Genomic DNA, 21,503 nt, shown 5'->3' on the forward strand with positions numbered 1-21,503 from the left:
TTTCAAGATTTTTATAATTCTTTATATCAATCAGAATTTGTTGAGGATTCTTCTATAATAGATGATTTTTTAAGAAAATTGGATATCCCAAAATTAATAACAGAGGAGAGTGTATTTCTAGATCCACCTATTACAGAAACTGAAATAAAAAAGGCTATTTTTTCAATGAATTCTGGTAAAGATCCTGGTCCGGATGGTTATACTGTAGAATTTTTTAAATCCTTTTCCTCTATACTCTCTCCTTGGCTTTGTAAAATTTTTAAAGATGCGTTAACTATAGGTAAATTGCCACAATCTTTTTATGAAGCCTCTATTTCTTTAATTCTTAAAAAAGATAAAGACCCCACTGAATGTGCATCCTATCAGCCTATATCCTTGCTGAATACGGACTTTAAGATTTTTTAGTAAAATTTTGGCCCCAGAAAATATATTACCTTGAATTATTTCTGAAGATCAGACTGGATTTATTAAAAACCGTTACTCATCTTTTAACATGAGAAAATTAATAAATATTATTTATACTCCTTCACTCAAAATACCAGAATGTGTCATTTCCTTAGATGCTGAAAAAGCATTTGATAGAGTTGAATGGCCATATTTATTTAATACATTGCAGCATTTTAATTTTAGTTTGAAATTTATATCATGGATTAAACTAATATACTATAAACACTTGGCTTCGGACTTTACCAATAATCAAAGATCTCCTTTTTTTCAGTTATTCCGTAGTACAAGGCAAGGCTGTCCTTTAAGTCCTTTACTATTTGACATTGTTTTGGAACCTTTAGCTATAGCCATTCGTGAATCACCTAATATTTTGGGTATTACTCGTGGGGAAGGGATGTATAAGTTATCATTACATGCTGATGATTTGTTACTATACATATCTGACCCTGAGAGATCTATTCCTGCTATTTTGTCCTTGCTTGCTCAGTTTAGTAACTTCTCTGGTTACAAATTGAATTTTAATAAGAGCGAATTATTTCCATTAAATATGCAAGTTTCAATTTATAAACATTTACCATTTAAAGTTGTCACAGATTATTTTACTTATTTGGGTATTCAAATTACCAAAAAACATAAAGATTTATTTAAAGTTAATTTTTTACCTTTAACTGACCAAATTAAGCAACTTGTTACCAGGTGGTCTCCATTATCTTTGTCATTGGTTGGTCGAATTAATGCTATTAAGATGATGGTATTACCCAAATTCTTATATTTATTTCAAGCATTAGCAATTTTTTCATATTATTGACTCCAAAATATCTTCCTATCTGTGGCAGAATAAAAATCCTAGACTAAGCAAAAAATATTTACAGTAGCCTAAGAAGGAGGGTGGTGTTTGGCTTTTCAAACCTGAGATTTTGCTATTGGGCAGTTAATATTCGATATTTAATATTTTGGACACAAGAATTGACAATAGCAGCTTGCTCACAATAGGTAAATTTGGAATGTAAATCTGTACAAGACTTTTCATTGTTTTCAATTTTAGGATTTTCACTTCCTTTTTCTTTATCTAAATTGAATAAACAAATAACTAATCCTATAGTTAAACATACATTGCAAATATGGTTTCAATTTTGTAAATTTTTTGGCTTGAATAAGTTCACCTTATCAAGCCCTATAATATCTAACTTTCTTTTTCAGCCCTCTTTTATGGATCAAGCCTTTGTGTTACGGAAAACAAAAGGTATAACATGTTTTCGTGATTTATTTTTAGATAATAGTTTTATGTCCTTTGAACAGCTATCTAATAAATATAATTTACCTAAAACTCATTTTTTTTTTAGATATTTGCAAGTTAGAAATTTTCTGAATAATGAGTTACAGTCTTTTCCGAAATTATGTCCATCGGATATTATGGAAAAATTTTTAGCTCTGAATCCTTGTCAGAAGGGTTTAGTAGCCATCATTTATAACATGATCATGAAAATACAGCCAGAAGTATCAGAAAAAATTAAGGAATGGGAAAAAGAACTTCATTGTCTTATATCCACTGAGCAGTGGGAGAAAATTTTACAATTAGTCAATTCTTCTTCTATTTGTGCTAAACATACCCTAATACAATTTAAGGTTGTACATACAGCTCATATGTCTAAGGATAAACTTGCTCGATTTTATTCTTATGTTAATCCAACCTGTGACAGATGTCATTCTGATGTTGCTTCTTTGACCCACATGTTTTGGTCTTGCCCTTGTTTGCAAAATTACTGGAAAGATATTTTCGGTATTATTTCAACAGTTCTGAATATCAATTTCCAACCGCATCCTATTACTGCAATTTTCAGTTTACCAATGGCGGATAATAGTCGTTTATCCCCCTCAGCTCAACGGATGATTGCATTTGTTACATTAATGGCTAGAAGATCTATTCTATTGAATCGGAAAGAAATTAATCCTCCAACTATACTTCAGTGGTTTTCTCAAACTACCTCTTGTTTGAGCTTAGAAAAAATTAGACGTGTGGTCTTTGATCCTTCAGTTAAATTTGAAGAAACTTGGAAACCATTTATTCAACATTTTCATATGAGTTAAATTGTCTTTTCCTAAACCTCACTTTTATTATCCTTAATTATTTGGATGGAGGTTCGGAGTTACTGGTACTACTGTATATATTTGACATATGCAAGGGCCCATGTTGGTTAGTTTTTTCCCCTTTTTTTTGGGTGTTTTTTTTTACTTCTTTTGGTCGTTAATAACATGAGTTTGGGAGGTTATTATATATTGATTATCATCTATTTGAATGTTTATTTAAACTATTAACTATGTACTCTCAAACTCTCTGTATTCATGTTTCATTTATGTTTGCTTAAAAATTAATAAAAAGATTTAAAAAGAAAAGAAGATTTGGTCATGGTTGCCATTATATAGTGCAGGCAGGGTGACAGATACAGCAGTGGAATGCTCCTCCTGTAGGATGTGGGAATTCTTGGCACCTGATAGTCTCCCTGATGCAGAAAGTGCAGTCACCTCCAGCTCTTGACAGACCTGGATGTCAAGAGCTGGATGAACTTGGGATCATCTGGGAGGCAGAACAATTGATAAATAAGACTTTTGAGCAGATGGTTACACCCAGGGTGCAGAATTCAGGGAGTAGATTGGTGAACACTGAGAGAGGTAAAGGGAGAAGGAAGTGAGTGCAGGTCCCCATGTGGCCATTCCCCTCAGCAAAAGGTATACCACCTTGGATACTGCTGAGGGGGATGATTACTCTGGGCAAGGCAGCAGCAACTAGACTAATAGCACTGTGGTCAGCTCTGAGCCTCAGAAAGGAAGGGCAAAGTCAGGCAGAGCAGTCATAGAGAACTCCATAGTTAGGGGGACAGACAGGAAATTCTGTGGCAGCAAAAGAGACACAAGGATAGTGTCCATAAAAACGCAAACACGAGGAAATCTGTAGATGCTGCAAATTCAAGCAACACACACAAAATGCTGGTGGAATGCAGCAGGCCAGGCAGCATCTATAGGAAGAAGTACAGACGATGTTTCAGGTCAAGACCCTTCGTCAAAACTAACTGAAAGAAGAGATAGTAAGAGATTTGAAAGTGGGAAGGGGAGGGTTGAAGCTAAAAACTGGAAAGGTCATTGGCAAAAGGGATACAGAGCTGGATAAGGGGGAGGATCATGGGACGGGAGGCGTAGGGAGAAAGAAAGGGGGAGGGGAGGACCAGAGCAAGATGGAGAGCAAACAAGGAGTGATTGTGAGAGGGACAGAGAAGAGGGAGGGAGGGAGGGGGAGGGGCATTAACTGAAGTTAGAGAAATCAGTGTTCATGTCATCAGGTTGGAGCTACCCAGACGGAAAATGAGATGTTGTTCCTCCAACTGGAGTGTGGCTTCATCTTGACAGTAGGGGAGGCCATGGATAGACATATCAAAATGGGAATGGGACGTGGAATTATAATGTGTGGCCACGGGGAGATCCTGCTTTCTCTGGCGGACAGAGTGTAGGTTCCAGCAAAACGGTCTCCCAGTCTGCATCGGGCCTCACCAACATACAGAAGGCCGAACTGGGAGCACCAGACGCAGTACATCACACCAGCCAACTCACGGGTGAAGTGTCGCCTCACCTGGAAGGACTGTCTGGGGCCCTGAATGGTGGTGAGGGAGGAAGTGCAAGGACAGGTGTAGCACTTGTTCTCCTTACGAGGATAAGTGCCAGGAGGGAGATCAGTGGGAAGGGATGAGGGGGACGAATGGACAAGGGAGTCACGTAGGGAGCAATCCCTGCGGAAAGCAGAAAAGTGGGGGGAGGGAAAGATGTGCTTGGTGGTGGGATCCTGTTGGAGGTGGCGTAAGTTACGGAGAATTATACGTTGGATCCAAAGGCTGGTGGGGTGGTAGGTGTGGACAAGGGGAACCCTACCCCGAGTGAGGTGGTGGGCGGATGGGGTGAGGGCAGATGTGCATGAAATGGGAGAGATGCATTTGAGAGCAGAGTTGGTGGAGGAAGGGAAGCAATACATCTCCTTCGTCCTGGAATGAAAAGCCTCATCCTGACAGCATATGCGGCAGAGACAGAGAACTTGTGAGAAGGGAATGGCAGTTTTGTAAGAGACAGGATGGGAAGAGGAATAGTCCAGGTAGCTGTGACAGTCCATAGGCTTATAGTCGATATCAGTAGATAAGCCAGCTCCAGAGATGGAGACAGAAAGATCAAGAAAGGGGGGAGGAAGTGTCGGAAATGGACCACGTAAATTTGAGGGCAGGATGACAGTTGGCGACAAAGTTAATGAAGTCAACGAGTTCAGCATGTGTGCAGGAAGCAGCACCAATGCAGCCATCGATGTAGCGAAGGAAAAGTGGGGGACAGATACCAGTATAGGCTTGGAACATGGACTGTTCCACAAAGCCAAAAAAAAAGGCAGGCATAGCTGGGACCCATATGGGTGCCCAAGGCTACACCTTTAGTTTGGAGAAAGTGGGAGGAGCCAAAGGAGAAATTATTAAGAGAAAGGACTAATTCTGCTAGATGGAGGAGAGTGGTGGTAGAGGGGACTGGTTAGGTCTGGAATCCAAAAAGAAGCAGAGAGCTTTGAGGCCTATCTGGTGGGGGCTGGAGGTATATAGGGACTGGACATCCATAAAATAAGACACTGGGGCCAGGGCCAGGCCAAATCATTGAAAAAATTCAAAGCATGAGAAGTGTCACGAACATAGGTAGGAAGGGATTGAACAAGGGGGGATAAAACAGTGTCGAGGTATGCAGAAATTAGTTTGGTGGGGCAGGAGCAAGCTGAGACAATTTATCTACCTGGACTTGCAGGTTTGTGGATCTTGGGTAGGAGGTAAAAATGGGAAGTGCGGGGTGTGGTAACTATGAGGTTGGTGGCAGTGGATGGGAGATCCTCAGAAGGTTGGTGATGGTGTGGGAGATAATGGCCTGGTGTTCCTTAGTAGGGTCATGATCGAGGGGTAAATAAGAGGAGGTATCAACGAGTTGTTGCTGTGCCTCGGCAAGGTAGAGGTCAGTAAGCCAGACTACAACAGCGCCCCCACCCCCATCAGCGGGTTTTATAGTAAGGTTGGGATTGGTGCGGAGGGAGTGGAGGGCAGAGCGTTCGGAAGGAGTGAGGTTGTAATTGGAACAAGGTGTGGTGAAGTCAAGACGGTTGGTGTCCCGTCGGCAGTTAGCAATAAAGAGATCTAGAGGAGGCAAAAGACCAGAGCGGGCTGTCTGTGAAGTGGAGGAGGGTTGAAGACGGAAGAAGGGGTCATCGGTGGGGGTGGGACAGTCCTTGCCGAAGAAGTAGGCTCGAAGACGGAGCCGGTGGAAGAAGAGCTCAGCATCATGACGTACGCAGAACTCGCTGAGGTGTGGGCGAAGGGGGACAAAAGTAAGGCCCTTACTGAGGACAGACCACTTTGCCTCAGTGTTGAAGGTCAGAGGGGATGGTAAAGACCCGGCATGGATGAGAGCTGGGATCAGAGGGGGGAGGGAGGCTGGTAGTGTCAGTGGATAGGGAAGGGTTGGGATAGTGTGTTGCCTCCCAGGTGCTAGGGTCCAGGATGTCTCTGAGTGGCTGCAGAATATTCCTGAAAGGGAGGATGAGCAGCCAAAGGAATGGTACATGTTGGTACCAATGGCATAAGGCAGGAGAGGGGTAGAGATCCTGCGCAGTATGTTTCGCGAGTTAGGAAGGAGGCTGAAGAGCAGGGCCTCCAAAGTGGTCATCTCCAGATTACTTCCAGTGCCATGAGCTAGTGAAGGTCAGAATAGGAAGATCAACAGAATTTTTTCAGGGGAAGGGATGTACAAGTGGGATGGGCTGCACCTAAACTGGAGGGGAACCAATATCCTGGGAAGGACGTTTGCTAATGCTATTGGAGAAGGTTTAAAATAGATTTTCAGGGGGGTGGGGACCAAAGTGAAGAGGCAGAGAGTGGACCAGTTGGCACACAAGTAGTGACAGCTTGTAGGGAATTTATGAGGAAGGACAGGCAGACAATAGACCAAAGAAGCACTAAGCCAGATGGTTTGAGATATGTCTATTTTAATGCAAGGAGTATCATGAGCAAGCAGGATGAACTTAGAGCATGGGTCAATACGTGGAACTATGATGTTGTGGCAATTACAGAGATTTGGATGACTTTGGGGCAGGAATGGCTGCTGAGTGTGCCAGGCTTTAGCTGTTTCAAAAAGGACAGTGAGGGAGGCAAAAGAGGTGAGGGTATGGCAATGCTAATCAGGGATAGTAAAACTGCTGCAGGAAAGGAGGAAGTCATGGAGGGACTCTCTACTGAGTCAGTGTGGGAAGTCAGAAACTGGAAGGGGGCAATAACTCTACTGGTGTTTTTTATTGACACCCACCACCCCCCCAAAAAAAAGTAACAGAGACATTAAGGAGCAGATAGGGAGGCAAATTATGGAACGGTACAGTAATAGGGTTATTGTGTTGGGAGATTTTAACTCTCCTAATATTGACTGGCATCAAGACCAAGGGGCTTAGATGGGGTGGAGTTTGTTAAGTATGTTCAAGAAGGTTTCCTGACATAATATGTAGATAAGCCAACTAGAGGAGAGGCTGTACTTGATCAGCAAGTGGGAGATGAACCTGGTCAGGTGTCAGATCTCTTGGTGGGAGAGATTCTTGGAGGTAGTGATCAGAACTATCTCATGTACCATAGCACTAGAGAGGGAAGGGAGCAGACAATTTGGTAAAACATTTAATTGGGGTAGGTTGCAATATGATGCTATTAGGCAGGAGCTTGGGAACATAAATTGGGAGCAGATGTTTTCAGGGAAATGCGTGGCAAAAATGTGGGAAACATTTGCATGGCAGTTTGCACAGGTATATTCCACCGACGGTAAAAGAACCATGGTGTACAAACAACGTAGAAAATTTAGTTTGGTAGAAAAGCTTACGAAAGGTTCAAGAAACTAGGTATTGTTAGAGCTCTAGAAAATTACAATGGTGCCAGGAAGGAGCTAGAAAGGGCCATGAAAAGGACTTGGCGAGCAAGATTGAGGAAAATCCCACGGCATTCTACAAGTATTTGAAGAGCGATTTGATGAGCCATGTGATTTTTGTGATTTTTATAAATAACCTGGATGAGGAAGTAGAATGATGGGTTAGTAAGTTTGCTGATGATACTAAAGTTGGGGGTGTTGTGGATAGTCTGGAAGGTTGTCAGATGTTGGAGCAGGACATCAATAGGATACAGAACTGGGCTGAGAAGTGGCAGATGGAGTTCATTTTGGGTCATTTTGGTAGGTCCAATTTGAAGACAAATATTAATGGTAAGATTCATGGCAGTGTGGAGGATCAGCAAGATCTTGGGGTCCATGTCCATAGGACACTGAAAGCTGCTGCACAGGTTGACAGTGTTGTTAACTGGTGTGCTGGCCTTCATCAGCTGTGGAATTGAGTTCAAGAGCTGTGAGGTAATCTTACAGCTACACAAGACCTTAGTTAGACCCCACTTGGAGTACTGTGTTCAGTACTGGTTACCTCATTATGGGAAGGATGTGGATATTACAGAGAGTGCAAAGGAGATTAACAAGGATGTTGCCTGGACTAGAGAGCATGACTTATCAGAATAGGTTGACTGAACATGGCCTTTTCTCCTTGTTGTGATGGAGGTTGAGAAGTGACCTAATAGAGGTGTATAACATGATGAGACACACTGATTGTGTGGATAACCAGAGCTTTTTCACAGGGCTGAAATGGCTAATACAAGGGGGCATAGTTTTAAGGTGCTTGGAAGCAAGTTTTTCCACACAGAGAATGGTGGGTGCATGGAATGCACTGCCAGCGAAGCTGGTAAAGGCATATACAATGAGGTCTTTTAAGAGGCTCTTAGATCGGTACATGGAGCTTAGAAAAATACAGGGAAATTATAGGCAGCTTCTAGAGCAAGTTACATGGTCGGCACAATATTGTCCGCCAAAGGGTCTGTTACATGCTATAAGATTTTCTGTTTCCATGTTTCTAAATCTCAGCTTTAATTCTTGATGCTATGTTATATTCAATCATTGTATTTTATAACATGGGCATGGGCTATACTTACATAGGGCAGCCAGTTTTTTTTAAATGTTGAGTTGTTTATTTTTAATTCAGTTGAAACTTAGATGTCAGGTGCTATTTTACATTTAATCATTGGGTTTTTGGTAAATGAATTGCCAGTATGTTGATTTGCACTGAATCAAGCTGCACTGCAATTTTGTTGTCCTCAGCAATGACAATAAAGTTCCAGCTAAACTTGAGATCAAGAGATAATCAGTTGATAGCAAAAATCTTTACCTAATCTTTTTTATGATCTACCTCTGCCACAAATGAATCAGATTGTGACAAATCAATTCTCTGCAATCTATAACGTGCAAAGAAAGGAGTCACTATGACCAGCCCATTCACCAAGCAATCTGCCAAACATTCACATTTCAACACACTCTTACCTGCCATACTGTATTCTTCTTTGGGGACTCATCTTCATTCGGATCCTCCATACCCGATGTATTCTGAAATTTAAGAACAGGTAAAGAGAATTGCTTGGAGAAGTAACAGTCTAAGATGCAGAAGCCTTCCCACTTCAAAAACGCAGACAATCCAAAAAACCTTTCCATACACATTATTAACAACATGCACAGGTCTTACAGAGTCTCGGAGTGGAGAAAACCAACCCTTAAAGCCAGCACACTTATGCTGACCTTCTTACCCAAGTGAATCCTGGTAAAATATACGGTGCTAATGACTTAAATTTAAATTATTCTTTCCTTCAATAACTTCAATTTACAATCAGCAGCTCATCTACACAGTAGTTACTAGCACAGAATCAACCACTGCCAATAGTAATCATACCAAGATACACCTCTGAGAATATCACTTAGTTCTAGTGTGTACTCAAGTAATACTTTAAGTCTTAAGCCTTCTCTAGAGTCAAAGTTCTAGCAGTTCTTTATAGAAAAAGAAATGCTATAAGAATTTAGCCAGTCAAAGAGCATGTGTGGATAGAGAAGCCAAAAAACATTCTGGGCTAGGGACCCTTCCTCAGAACTGGGAAGACTTGGTGATCCAGTAAAATATTACAAAGGTTTCCCATGCTCCATTATATTCATGAAATGCATAAAATTCTACAAAACACTCAGAGCTTGGTGCAAAGAAAGGTCAAACTACCAGAAAAGTTTGAGTCAGGTACAACATTTAAATGTCACTTGAACAGTAGATTGACAGGAACAGTTTCAAGATACAGGCAAATAGGGCTAGCTTTGATGGTTATCTTGGTCAGCATGGATGAATGGTAATGAAGGCCCTGTGTCTGTGCTGTATTACAAGATATTTGACAATAACTACAAATAGAAGCCAAGAGGGATTTCCAAACCTCGATTTATACCATGACCAACAGAAAGAACATTTTCAACATTTGACTTCTGACGAGCTGGTACGAATAACTTGTGAACATTCCCCTCTCACCTCCAGTAATCTTATCAAATGGCTCCTTTTCCAAACAACTTCCTACTTCAGGATAACAAACTTACAAAACAAATTCCATTTGTGGTTGATGGCTTCCATGCCGTATCATTATAACAACTTTGAAATTTAAGGATAGAACTTGCGGGTGTGAATTAGAATGATGTTTTTGCAGGGAAATGTACTATGGACATGTGGTCGATGTTTAGGGATCTCTTGCAGGATGTTAGAGATAAATTTGTTCCGGTGAGGAAGATAAAGAATGGTAGGGTGAAGGAACCATGAGTGGCAAGTGAGGTGGAAAATCCAGTCAGATGGAAGAAGGCAGCATACATGAGGTTTAGAAAGCAAGGATCAGATGAGTCTATTGAAGAATATAGGGTAGCAAGAAAGGAGCTTAAGAAGGGGCTGAGGAGAGCAAGAAGGGGGCATGAGAAGGCCTTGGCAAGTAGGGTAAAGAAAACCCCAAGGCATTCTTCAATTATGTGAAGACCAAAAGGTTGACAAGAGTGAAGATAGAGATAAAAGTGGGAAGATGTGCCTGGAGGCTGTGGAAGTTAGCGAGGTCCTCAATGAATACTTCTCTTCGGTATTCACCAATGAGAGGGAACTTGATGACGGTGAGGACAATATGAGTGAGACTGATGTTCTGGAGCATGTTGATATTAAGGGCGAGGAGGTGTTGAAGTTGTTAAAATACATTAGGACAGATAAGTCTCCGGTGCCTGACAGAATATTCCCCAGGCTGCTCCACGAGGCAAGGGAAGAAATTGCTGAGCCTCTAACTAGGATCTTTATGTCCTCGTTGTCCAGAGGAATGGTACCAGAAGATTGGAAGGAGGCAAATGTTGTCTCCTTGTTCAAAAAAGATAGTAGGGATAGTCCGGGTAGTTATAGACCAGTAAGCCTTACATATCTTGTAGGAAAGCTGTTCGAAAAGATTCTGAGAGATAGAATCTATGGGCATTTAGAGAATCATGGTTTGATCAGGGACAGTCAGCATGGCTTTCTGAAGGGCCAGATCATGTCTAATAAGCCGGATAGAGTTCTCTGAGGAGGTGACCAGGCATATAGATGATGGTAGTGCAGTGGATGTGACCTACATGGATTTTAGTAAGGCTTTTGACAAGGTACCACACGGTAGGCTTATTCAGAAAGTCAGAAGGCATGGGATCCAGGGAAGTTTGGCCAGGTGGATTCAGAATTGGCTTGCCTGCAGAAAGCAGAGGGTCGTGGTGGAGGGAGTACATTCAGATTGGAGGGTTGTGACTAGTGGTGTCCCACAATGATCTGTTCTGGGACCTCTACTTTTCGTGATTTTTATTAATGACCTGGATGTGAGGGTGGAAGGGTGGATTGACAAGTTTGCAGACGACACAAAGGTTGGTGTTGTGGTGGATAGTGTTGAGGATTGTCAAAGATTGCAGAGAGACATTGATAGGATGCAGAAGTGGGCTGAGAAGTGGCAGATGGAGTTCAACCCGGAGAAGTGTGAGGTGGTACACTTTGGAAGGACAAACTCCAAGGCAGAGTACAAAGTAAATGGCAGGATACGTGGTAGCATGGAGGAGCAAAGGGATCTGGGGGTACGTGTCCACAGATCCCTGAAAGTTGCCTCACAGGTAGATAGGGTAGTTAAGAAAGCTTATGGAGTGTTAGCTTTCATAAGTCGAGGGATAGAGGGTAATGATGAGCTCTATAAAACTTTGGTTCAGCCACACTTGGAGTACTGTGTCCAGTTCTGGTCGCCTCAGTATAGGAAGGATGTGGAAGCATTGGAAAGGGTACAGAGGAGATTTAACAGGATGTTGCCTGGTTTAGAGAGTATTCATTATGATCAGAGATTAAGGGAGCTAGGGCTTTACTCTCTGGACAGAAGGAGGATGAGAGGAGACATGATAGAGGTATACAAGACATGAAGAGGAATAGATAGAGTGGACAGCCAGCGCCTCTTCCCCAGGGCACCACTGCTCAATACAAGAGGACATAGCTTTAAGGTAAGGGGAGAAATGTTCAAGGGGGATATTGGAGGAAGGTTTTTTACTCAGAGAGTGGTTGGTGCGTGGAATGCACTGCCTGAGTCAGGCAGATACACTAGCGAAATTTAAGAGACTACTAGACAGGTACATGGAGGAATTTAAAGTGGAGGGTTATATGGGAGGCAGGGTTTAAGGGTCCGCACAACATTGTGGGCCGAATGTCCTGTACTGTGCTGTATTGTTCTATGTATCTCTTAAATGTTGCTATTGTATTTACTTCATCACTTCTCCATACAACATGCTCCAAATATTTCTTTTTTCTTTTTCAATCTTTTTATTAAATTTCATATATAAAGAAAAACATTACATAATATTAAATAGGTTATAAATGCGCTAGGCTTGAAATTAAATTAGTAATAAGATAACAATATCTTATTAAAATATCAGCAAAAAAAATCGTACAATAATCAATCAAACCTATATTGATTATACACAAAAAAAATCACCAAAAGAAAAAAAAAGAAAAAAATATAAAAATACACAAAAAAATGTATATTGAAAAAAAATAAACCTAAACTAACATGGGCAATAATAACAGTTTATATGTACATGATAGTGTCAAGAACTCCGGAACTCCATACCAGAACAAGAATAAAAAGAGAAAAGGTCTGGAAGAGGCCAGATTAATTCATATGAAAGTGTCGAATGAACGGTCCCCAAGTTTCTTCAAATTTAATTGATGAATCGAAAATAGTACTTCTAATTTTTTCTAAGCTCAAACAAGAAATAGTTTGAGAGAACCACTGAAACATGGTAGGAGGATTTACTTCTTTCCAATTTTGTAATATAGACCTTCTGGCCATTAAGGTTACAAAGGCGATCATTCGTCTAATTGAAGGGGAAAATCGACTACCATCCTCATTTGGTATACCAAAAATTGCAGTAATAAAATGAGGTTGTAAATCAATATTCCAAACTGAGGAAATGGTAGCAAATATGTCCTTCCAATAGTTATGTAAGGTGGGACATGACCAAAACATATGGGTCAATGAGGCCACATCTGAATGACATCTGTCACATTGAGGGTTAATATGAGAATAGAATCGAGCAAGCTTATCTTTAGACATATGAACTCTATGTACGACCTTAAATTGTATTAAAGCATGTTTAGCACATATAGAAGAATTAACCATTTGTAGAATTTTTTCCCATTTTTCTGCTGATATATTATATTGAAGTTCTTTTTCCCACTCTTGTTTCATTCTACCCGACATTTCTGGTTGTATCTTCATAATCATATTATAAATAAGAGCCACTAATCCCTTCTGACAAGGATTTAAGGTAAAAATCATGTCTGAAAAATCTATCAAAGTTGAATTGGGAAAGGATGGTAGAACTTCATATAAAAAATTTCTGATTTGTAAATATCTAAAAAAATTAGATTTAGGTAACTTAAATTTGTTGGAAAGTTGGTCAAAAGACATCAAACTACCTTCAGAAAAAAGATCACGAAAACATATTATACCTTTCCTTTTCCATATGCTAAAGGCTTGATCTGTTAAAGAAGGTTTAAAAAAAGAAGTTAAGTAAGATAGGGCTATCAAGAACAAAGTTTTTCAGAGTAAAAAAACTTACGAAATTGAAACCAAATTCGTAATGTGTGTTTGACAATAGGGTTGGATATCTGTTTATTGAGTTTGACTAAATCAGCAGAAAGAGAAGAACCAAGAACGGAAAATAAAGAATATCCTTGTGCATCATTACATTCTAAATTTACCCACTGTGGGCACAATGGTGAATCCAAATCTAGTTTCCAATATATTAAGTTTCAAATATTATTCACCCAATAGTAAAATCTAAGGTTAGGTAAAGCTAAACCACCATCTTTTTTAGATTTCTGTAACTGTCTTTTACTTAACCTAGGGTTTTTATTTTGCCACACAAATGAGGAAATTTTTGAATCAATGTTATCAAAAAAAGATATAGGAATAAAAATTGGTAAAGCTTGAAATAAATATAAAAATTTCGGTAAAATCATCATTTTAATAGCATTAATCCGACCAACTAATGATAAGGATAAGGGAGACCATCTAGTAGTAAGTTGTTGAATTTGATGAAGCATAGGTAAAAAATTCAATCTGAATAAATCTTTATATTTCTTGGTAATTTTTATACCTAAATAAATAAAATTATCAGCAACAACTTTAAATGGTATCCTGTCATTCAATAAAGTTTGCGCGTTTAAAGGGAATAACTCACTCTTATCCAAGTTTAGTTTATAACCAGAAAAATTACCAAATTGAGCCAACAAGGATAGAATAGCGAGAATAGACCTATCAGGATCAGAAATATATAACAAGTCATCAGCATAAAGTGATAACTTATATAACTTCTCATTACGGATAATACCAAAAATATTAGGAGATTCATGAATAGTCCAAATCTCTATGCAAAAGACTTGCCTTTCACATCTCCTTTAAACTTTCCCCTTCTCACATTAAACCTATGGCCTTGCTATTTGACATTTCCTTTGTGGAGGAAAAGGAACTATCTACACCTTCCATAATTTTATATACTTCTACCACTCAGCCTCTGTGCTCCAATGAAAACAATCCAAGTTTTGCCACCATCTCCTTATAGCTCATTCTCTTTTAACCCAGACAACATCTTCTCCATCTTCTGCAAAACCTCCATATCCTCCTGTAATCTGGTGACCAGAAATCCACACAATACTCCAAATGTGGCCTAACAAAAATTTTATTAATTGTAGGAAATGTTTGATTCATATTCATGCTGAGATGATTTTTATGACACAACAGTCTACTATCACTCCTCTTGCTAATGAAATCAGTACTAATATGAATCAATACAGCATTATGTATAAAGACATCTCTGCCATGCAGGAACACTGCTAGTGTACTGGCAGTGTGGTAAGGCTCCCTGCAAGGACTTTGGAAGTGGTTAGCTGCGAGGCATGTAGCTCAGGACTACACCTTGGCCAGTATGATGATTGCAGGCAATTACTGGAGACTGGATGCATCTATTCCATGTGTTGACAAACTGTTGGATCCCACCATCTCTCTAATCAGTTCCTTTTTAATGTGCCTCATCTCTTGGGCTGCACAGTTCCCCCAACCCACAAGCTTCCCCTGATAACTTCAATAATGAGCATAGAGCAATACTACACAGCAAGACATGATCACAGACCATAACATCTAAGCATCCTTGAACTTGTATCTCAGCCACCTCTCCTAGTCCATCCAACATAACCATCAAACAGCCTCTACACAACAAGCTGTGGGCAATGTGTTACTGTGAAAACAACAGCTGTAACTGTCATTAAATTTCTGGCACAGTATTACAAACCCAAGCAGATGTTTGTTTTTTATTGCAAAGTACATAGCAGGGGGCATACTTGCGGATGTACAGACAAGGGAACCATGAGCTCCATAATAAATCAGTAGTAGAAGTACGGTAATTTGATACAGGAGTTATTACAACTGCCATACATTTGAGAAGCGGCATGCCAAGTGGGCAGTTTCATGCTGTAAAACATATGGCATTATTACAAAGCTTTGCCACAAAGGTTTCCCCAAAGTTGCTCGTAAACTACCTGGTCAAGATTGCTAGCCACAAACAACAACGTTGTCATGGTTACGATATTTTCCGGGTGTAGAGGATCATCACACAATAACATCATCACTGCAATCATAAAGGTCATCTGCAGTTCCTCATACTCCTACAACTCCAGAATCAAGATGCTTAGAAGTATGCCTCATATGGAGCAGTTTAGCACTGAAAAGGCCATGACACCCATAATTTTGTATTCAAACATATATTCTGCCCAGGTATATTCAAATAATTCACACACCCATGAGATCCAGCAGTAAAAGGTTCAATGCAAATGGTTCATGGGTTCAAGTAACAGAAAAAATAAATTTGTATTCTATAGATCTGAAATCACATGGCAATGAAACAATGTTAAATGGGCAAAAGGTAACTGCCAATTGGTACCACAGAAAGTGCACAAGTAGTGAGATAAATGGCAAAATAACTTTCACAGCTGAGTTGGTTACAAACTACCAGCAATACAATGACAGAATTCCCCTTATAGCCTTCAAGTGGTACAGTTATAAAATCCTAGAGCAATGCAGCACAGATATAGGCCCTTTGGCTCAACCAGTCCACAGTGACCACAAAGTCTATCTGGCTGGTCCCAATTTCCTACATTCACCCATATTTCTCTAAGCCCCATAGGATCTTTTACATTGAACCAAGGGAGTATACTTGTCCCCACATCATCTGAAAGGTAGCCATTTAATTGTGTAGCATGCACTCAATGCTGCACTGAAAGTTAACCAAGTGCCACCAAACGAGTCTGATGAAAAGAAATATTCTACCATAGAGCCAGTACTGTAATCTTTAACAAAGGCTCCAAAAATACATGGCTTGATTTAGAAACAGGCAATTGATTTTAAATGTATCAAAGGAATTGCAATGCTGACTTTAAATAGCACAAAATGCACCATACAGAAAAATACGGACTAAGGACAGAGAGCTCAAAGAAGAACTGATATGCTTTTGAGATTGCCAAGAACTATTTCCACATTCTCTCCATAGAAGAGTTTTCATTTGGGTAAATGTGCTGAAAATACCAGAAAAACCAGAATACACATTTTCTATCAGCAAACTATGAGGAAAGTCACAGAAAATGAAGAAAATTCAGTTTTTGAAGTTAGTAGACAAGACTACCTGCTCAGCAACAATTCTAAAATCCCACAAATTGTGGCTGCAGGAAAACAACAGCATTTTAAGTACTGGGTATTTGTAATATTGGAAGAATTGCTGCTTTTACTGCCTACACGCTACAATAATATTTCAGAATATGTCATTTCAAATTATTTCTTTGATTTCACAGCAGGCAAGATCACTACATTTAAATCTTCAGTCGTTAAAATTAACCATATTCAATTACTGGCAGAATTATAAAATAAGTCAAAGTTAAGGGAAACCTTGCCTGACAAATCTTTTAGAGTTCAAGGAGAGTGGACAAAGGAGAGGCAATGGATATCATTTACTTGGATTTTCAGAAAGCCTTTGACAAGGTGCCACACATTAGGCTGCTTAACAAGATAAAATCCTATAGTGTTACAGGAAATATACTGGCATGGATAGAGGAATGATACAGGCAGGGGGCAGAGAATGGGAATAAAGGGGGCCTTTTATGGTTAGCAGTGACTAGTAGTGTACCTCAGGGGTTAGTATTTGGACCACTGCTTTTCACATTGTTTGTCAATGATTTGGATAATGGAATTGATGGTTTTGTGCCAAAGTTTACGGATGATATGAAGATAGATGGGAGAGGTAGGTAGTGCTGAGGAAGCAATGTGATTGCAGCAGGGTTAAACTAATTGGAAGAATGGGCAAAAAAAGTGGCAGATGGAATACAGTGTTGGGAAATGTATGATTATGCATTTTGGTAAAAGGAACAATAGTGCAGACTATTATCTAAATGGGGAGAAAATTCAAACATCAAAGGTGCAGGGGGACTTTGGAGTCTTCCAGAAGATTAATTTACAGATTGAGTCTATGGTAAAGGCTGCAAAAAAAATGTCAGCATTTATTTTATTTAATGAAATTTAAGAGACTACTAGACAGGTATATGGAGGAATTTAAGGTGGGGGGAGTTATATGGGAGGCAGGGTTTAAGGGTCGGCACAACATTGTAGGCTGAAGGGCCTGTACTGTGCAGTATTGTTCTATGTTCTATGTAATTTCAAGAGGAACGGAATACAAAAGCAAGGAGATAATGCTGAGGCTTTATAAGACACTGGTCAGGCCGCACTTGGGAGTATTGTCAACAGTTTTGGGCCTCACATCTCAGAAGGGATGTGTTGTCATTTTAGAGAGTCCAGAGGAGGCTCACAAGGATGATTCCAGGAATGGTCTTTACAATAGCAAAGCTCCAAACTGCTGTCAGCTTTTTACTCTAGGTATACTGTGCTCTGCAGAGAGCAGTTGATGTTTTTGTGGTGAAATAGTAATTTTTGTTTTTTTTAAACCGTTTTCCCTTTTACAGAAGAGATTCGTCTGTATGTTGCCTGGATTAGAGAGTATTGGCTATAAAGAGAAGTTGGACAACTTCAAATGTTTTATTTTCTGGAGCATCAGCAGTTAAGGGGGAGACCTGATGGAGGTTATGAGAGGCATAGAAAATCAGTGTTTTTCCTAAGGTAGAAATATCAGATACATTGTGTATGCTTTTATTAGTTCAATTATGGCAAATGAAGGGTCTCAGCCTGAAGAACTTAAGATTCCTAGTGGTTTGCTATAGTATAACTGTATTCTTCAGGATACTAAAGAGTTTATTGATTTTTTTTTAAGATAACTGAAATAAAGAATGGGGAAATTGAGGCCTGTCATTTGCATATTCATGCAATTAAATATGTATAAAATCTGTTCCCTAGTCAAACCATCCAACAGACCACTTGTCTTTTCTGCCAATCTTCTGGGTCATTCATCTTTCTACATTGATGTACCACCATACCTGTCTGCCTTCACGAGGACCTTCATTGTGTCGTCTTTCCAGTTGCCAGTATACTTGCCTGCCCAGTCTCTTCTCTGTCTCTGTGTCCTTGGTTCCTACTTAAACCATAAGACATAGGAGCAGGATTAGGCCATTCCGCCCATTGAGTCTGCTCCATCATTCTGTCATGGCTGATCCCACGTCTTACTCAACCTTGTATGTTTCGCCATATCCTTTGATGCCCTGACCAATCAGAAATTATCAACTTCTGCTTTAAGTATACCCAACCACTCGGCTTCCACCACAGTCTGTGGCAGAGCTTTCGACAGACTCCACACTCTGGCTAAAAAAAAATTCCTCCTTGCCTCTGTTCCTAAAGGTCGCCCCTGACTGTATCCTAACTGTATTAGGATAACATATGAGCTTGGTATAAAACCTAAGTTGGGGGAAAAACATAGAAGAGGAGAAAATCTGCAGATGCTGGAAATCCAAGAAACACACGCAAAATGCTGGCAGAACTCATCATCTATGTCAGAGTAAACAGTCCTGATGCAGGGTCTTGGCCTAGAGCAAGAAAAAATCACTTCCAGGTCAGAATGCTTTGATTTATAGGACACCTATGGATTGGTACTAGGTGCTTAGGAAAACAGGACCTACAGTGGCATGCAAAAGTTTGGGCACCCTGGTCAAAATTTCTGTTACTGTGAATAGTTAAGTGAGTAGAAGATGAACTAATCTCCAAAAAACCATAAAGTTAAATATGAAACATACTTTTCTTCAACAAGCAAGATTAGTGTTTTATTTTTGTTTTGTCAATTTTAGAGTAGGGAAAAAAAAGGAGCACCATGCAAAAGTTTAGGCACTCCAAGAGATTTCAGCTCTCAGATAACTTTTATCAAGGTCTCAGACCTCAATTAGCTTGTTTGGGATATGGCTTGTTCACAATCATCATTTGGAAAGGCCAGGTTATGCAAATTTCAATGGTTTATAAATACCTGACTCCTCAAACCTTGTCCCAACAATCGGCAGCTATGGGCTCCTCTAAGCAGCTGCCTACCACTCTGAAAATTAAAATAAATGATGCCCACAAAGCAGGAGAAAGCTATAAAAAGATAGCAAAGTGTTTTCAGGTAGCCATTTCCTCAGATCATAATGTAATTAAAAAATGGCAGTTAACAGGAACAGTGGAGGTCAAGTTGAGATCTGAAAGACCAAGAAAACTTTCCGAGAGAACTGCTTACTGGATTGCTAGAAAGGCAAATCAAAACCGCTGTTTGACTGCAAAAGATCTTCAGGAAGATTTAGCAGACTCTGGAATGGTGGTGCACTGTTCTATTGTGCAGCAACACCTGCACAAATATCACCTTCTTGTAAAAGTCATCAGAAGAAGAACTTTCCTGCGCCCTCACCACAAAATTCAGCATCAGAAGTTTGCAAAGGACATCTAAACAGGCCCAATGCATTTTGGAAACAAGTCCTGTGGACTGATGAAGTTAAAATAGAATGTTTTGGCCGCATTGAGCAAAGGTACATCTGGAGAAAAAAGGGTGCAGAATTTCATGAAAAGAACATCTCTCCAACTGTTAAGCACAGGGGTGGATCGATCATGCGTTGGGCTTGTGTTGCAGCCAGTGGCACGGGGAACATTTCACTGGTAGAGGGAAGAATAAATTCAATTAAATACCAGCAAATTCTGGAAGCAAACATCACACCCTCTGTAAAAAAGCTGAAGATGAAAAGAAGATGGGTTCTACAACCAGATAATGATCCTAAACACACCTCAAAATCCACAATGGACTACCTCAGGAGGCGGCAAGCTGAAGGTTTTGCCATGGCAGCATGCAAAACGGTCCAAGAATCTCACAGAACTAGAAGCCTTTTTGCAAGGAAGAATAGGCGAAAATTCCCCCAAACAAGAATTGAAAGAATCTTAGATGGCCACAAAAAGCGTTTACAAGCTGTAATGCTTGCCAAGGGGGGTGTTACTAAGTACTGAAAATGCAAGGGTGCCCAGACTTTTGCTTCGGGCCCTTTTCCTTTTTTTGTTATTTTGAAACTATAAAAGATGGAAATATGCCTTTTGGAAATCAGGTCATCTTTTACTCGCTTAGCTATTCACAGCAACAGAAATTTTGACCAGGGTTGCCCAAACTTTTGCATGCCACTGTATATTAATCTTGATCAAATAACTGCAAAGATGATAATGATCAGGCTTTTGAAATGGACAGGTGAGCGGCAGCTGATAACTAAGATGAAGAATGTGGGTGAAGTGATGCATCTTGGTAAAAATTAGGAAAGCAATAAAAGTTCTAAAAGTGGTACAGGAGCAGAAGAATATGGGATGTGTTCCACATATTATTGAAAGTGAAAGAGCCAGTTGAGAAAGTGGTTAAAGGCATACATAATTCCGGGCTTCATCAACAAAGAGAGCACGGAAAGTCATGCTGAACTTTTATAAAACACTGACCTAGCCTTGGTAGGAACATTCTCTTCAATTGTAGCTGCAAAGCAAATTGTGTAGAAGAAACAGTTCCTGGGACGAGGGGACCACATATCCAAGGAGAAATTAAAGAGGATGAAGTGTTTTCTTTGAGGAAAAGATCAATGAGAGATCTGATAGAAGTACTGAATGTGGTAGAAAACACAATGCAATGCTTCAGAGAAGGGGGACATCCACAAACACATCTCACTCTGCCTCCTCCTCATAGGCCGTCTTACCGCCTAACTTTCTATTGTCACCAAACTTTTATATATTAATTCATCGTTGCCTTCTTTTGAGGCAGAGACATACCAAGGTGATGTAGATTGGTGAAGTGAATGGGAAAGGACATGACAGAGGTTAAAAAAACGTGAGGTCATTCAATTCAGTAAGGAAAAATGCAAGATTCTTTGGAAAAAATTTTGAGACCTTGAAAGGCCAACTTCTGCTTCCACTTGCTATATTTCGATTACGAGAAATTTATTGCACGCATAATATTTAAACTCTGCTGCAGATCCACTGTAATGTCATATAATGTCAGAAAAAGTTCTCAGAATTAAATGGACTACCTCCCTTTCATTCATCATTTGCTGGCAAAGGCAGCATTTACTG

The 21,503-nt window shown here is 39.9% G+C and overlaps 1 protein-coding gene across 6 annotated transcripts in view; it reads right to left on the reverse strand.

Annotated features, from left to right (window-relative positions):
• Window positions 1–21,503, reverse strand: part of LOC132405281 (F-box/WD repeat-containing protein 11) — a 309,413-nt gene that overhangs the window by 213,594 nt on the left and 74,316 nt on the right. For all 6 annotated transcript variants that reach the window (XR_009515793.1, XR_009515794.1, XR_009515792.1 and 3 more), the window contains exon 3: window positions 8,896–8,958. Coding sequence is in view for 3 of the 6 variants with exons in the window: in XM_059989965.1 (XP_059845948.1) it covers window positions 8,896–8,958 (63 nt within the window). In the remaining 3 variants the exon portion in view is untranslated. The remainder of the gene's footprint in view (window positions 1–8,895; window positions 8,959–21,503) is intronic.

The sequence above is a fragment of the Hypanus sabinus genome, chromosome 15 (genome assembly GCF_030144855.1).
Source record: "Hypanus sabinus isolate sHypSab1 chromosome 15, sHypSab1.hap1, whole genome shotgun sequence".
Taxonomy (NCBI): Eukaryota; Metazoa; Chordata; class Chondrichthyes; order Myliobatiformes; family Dasyatidae; genus Hypanus; species Hypanus sabinus.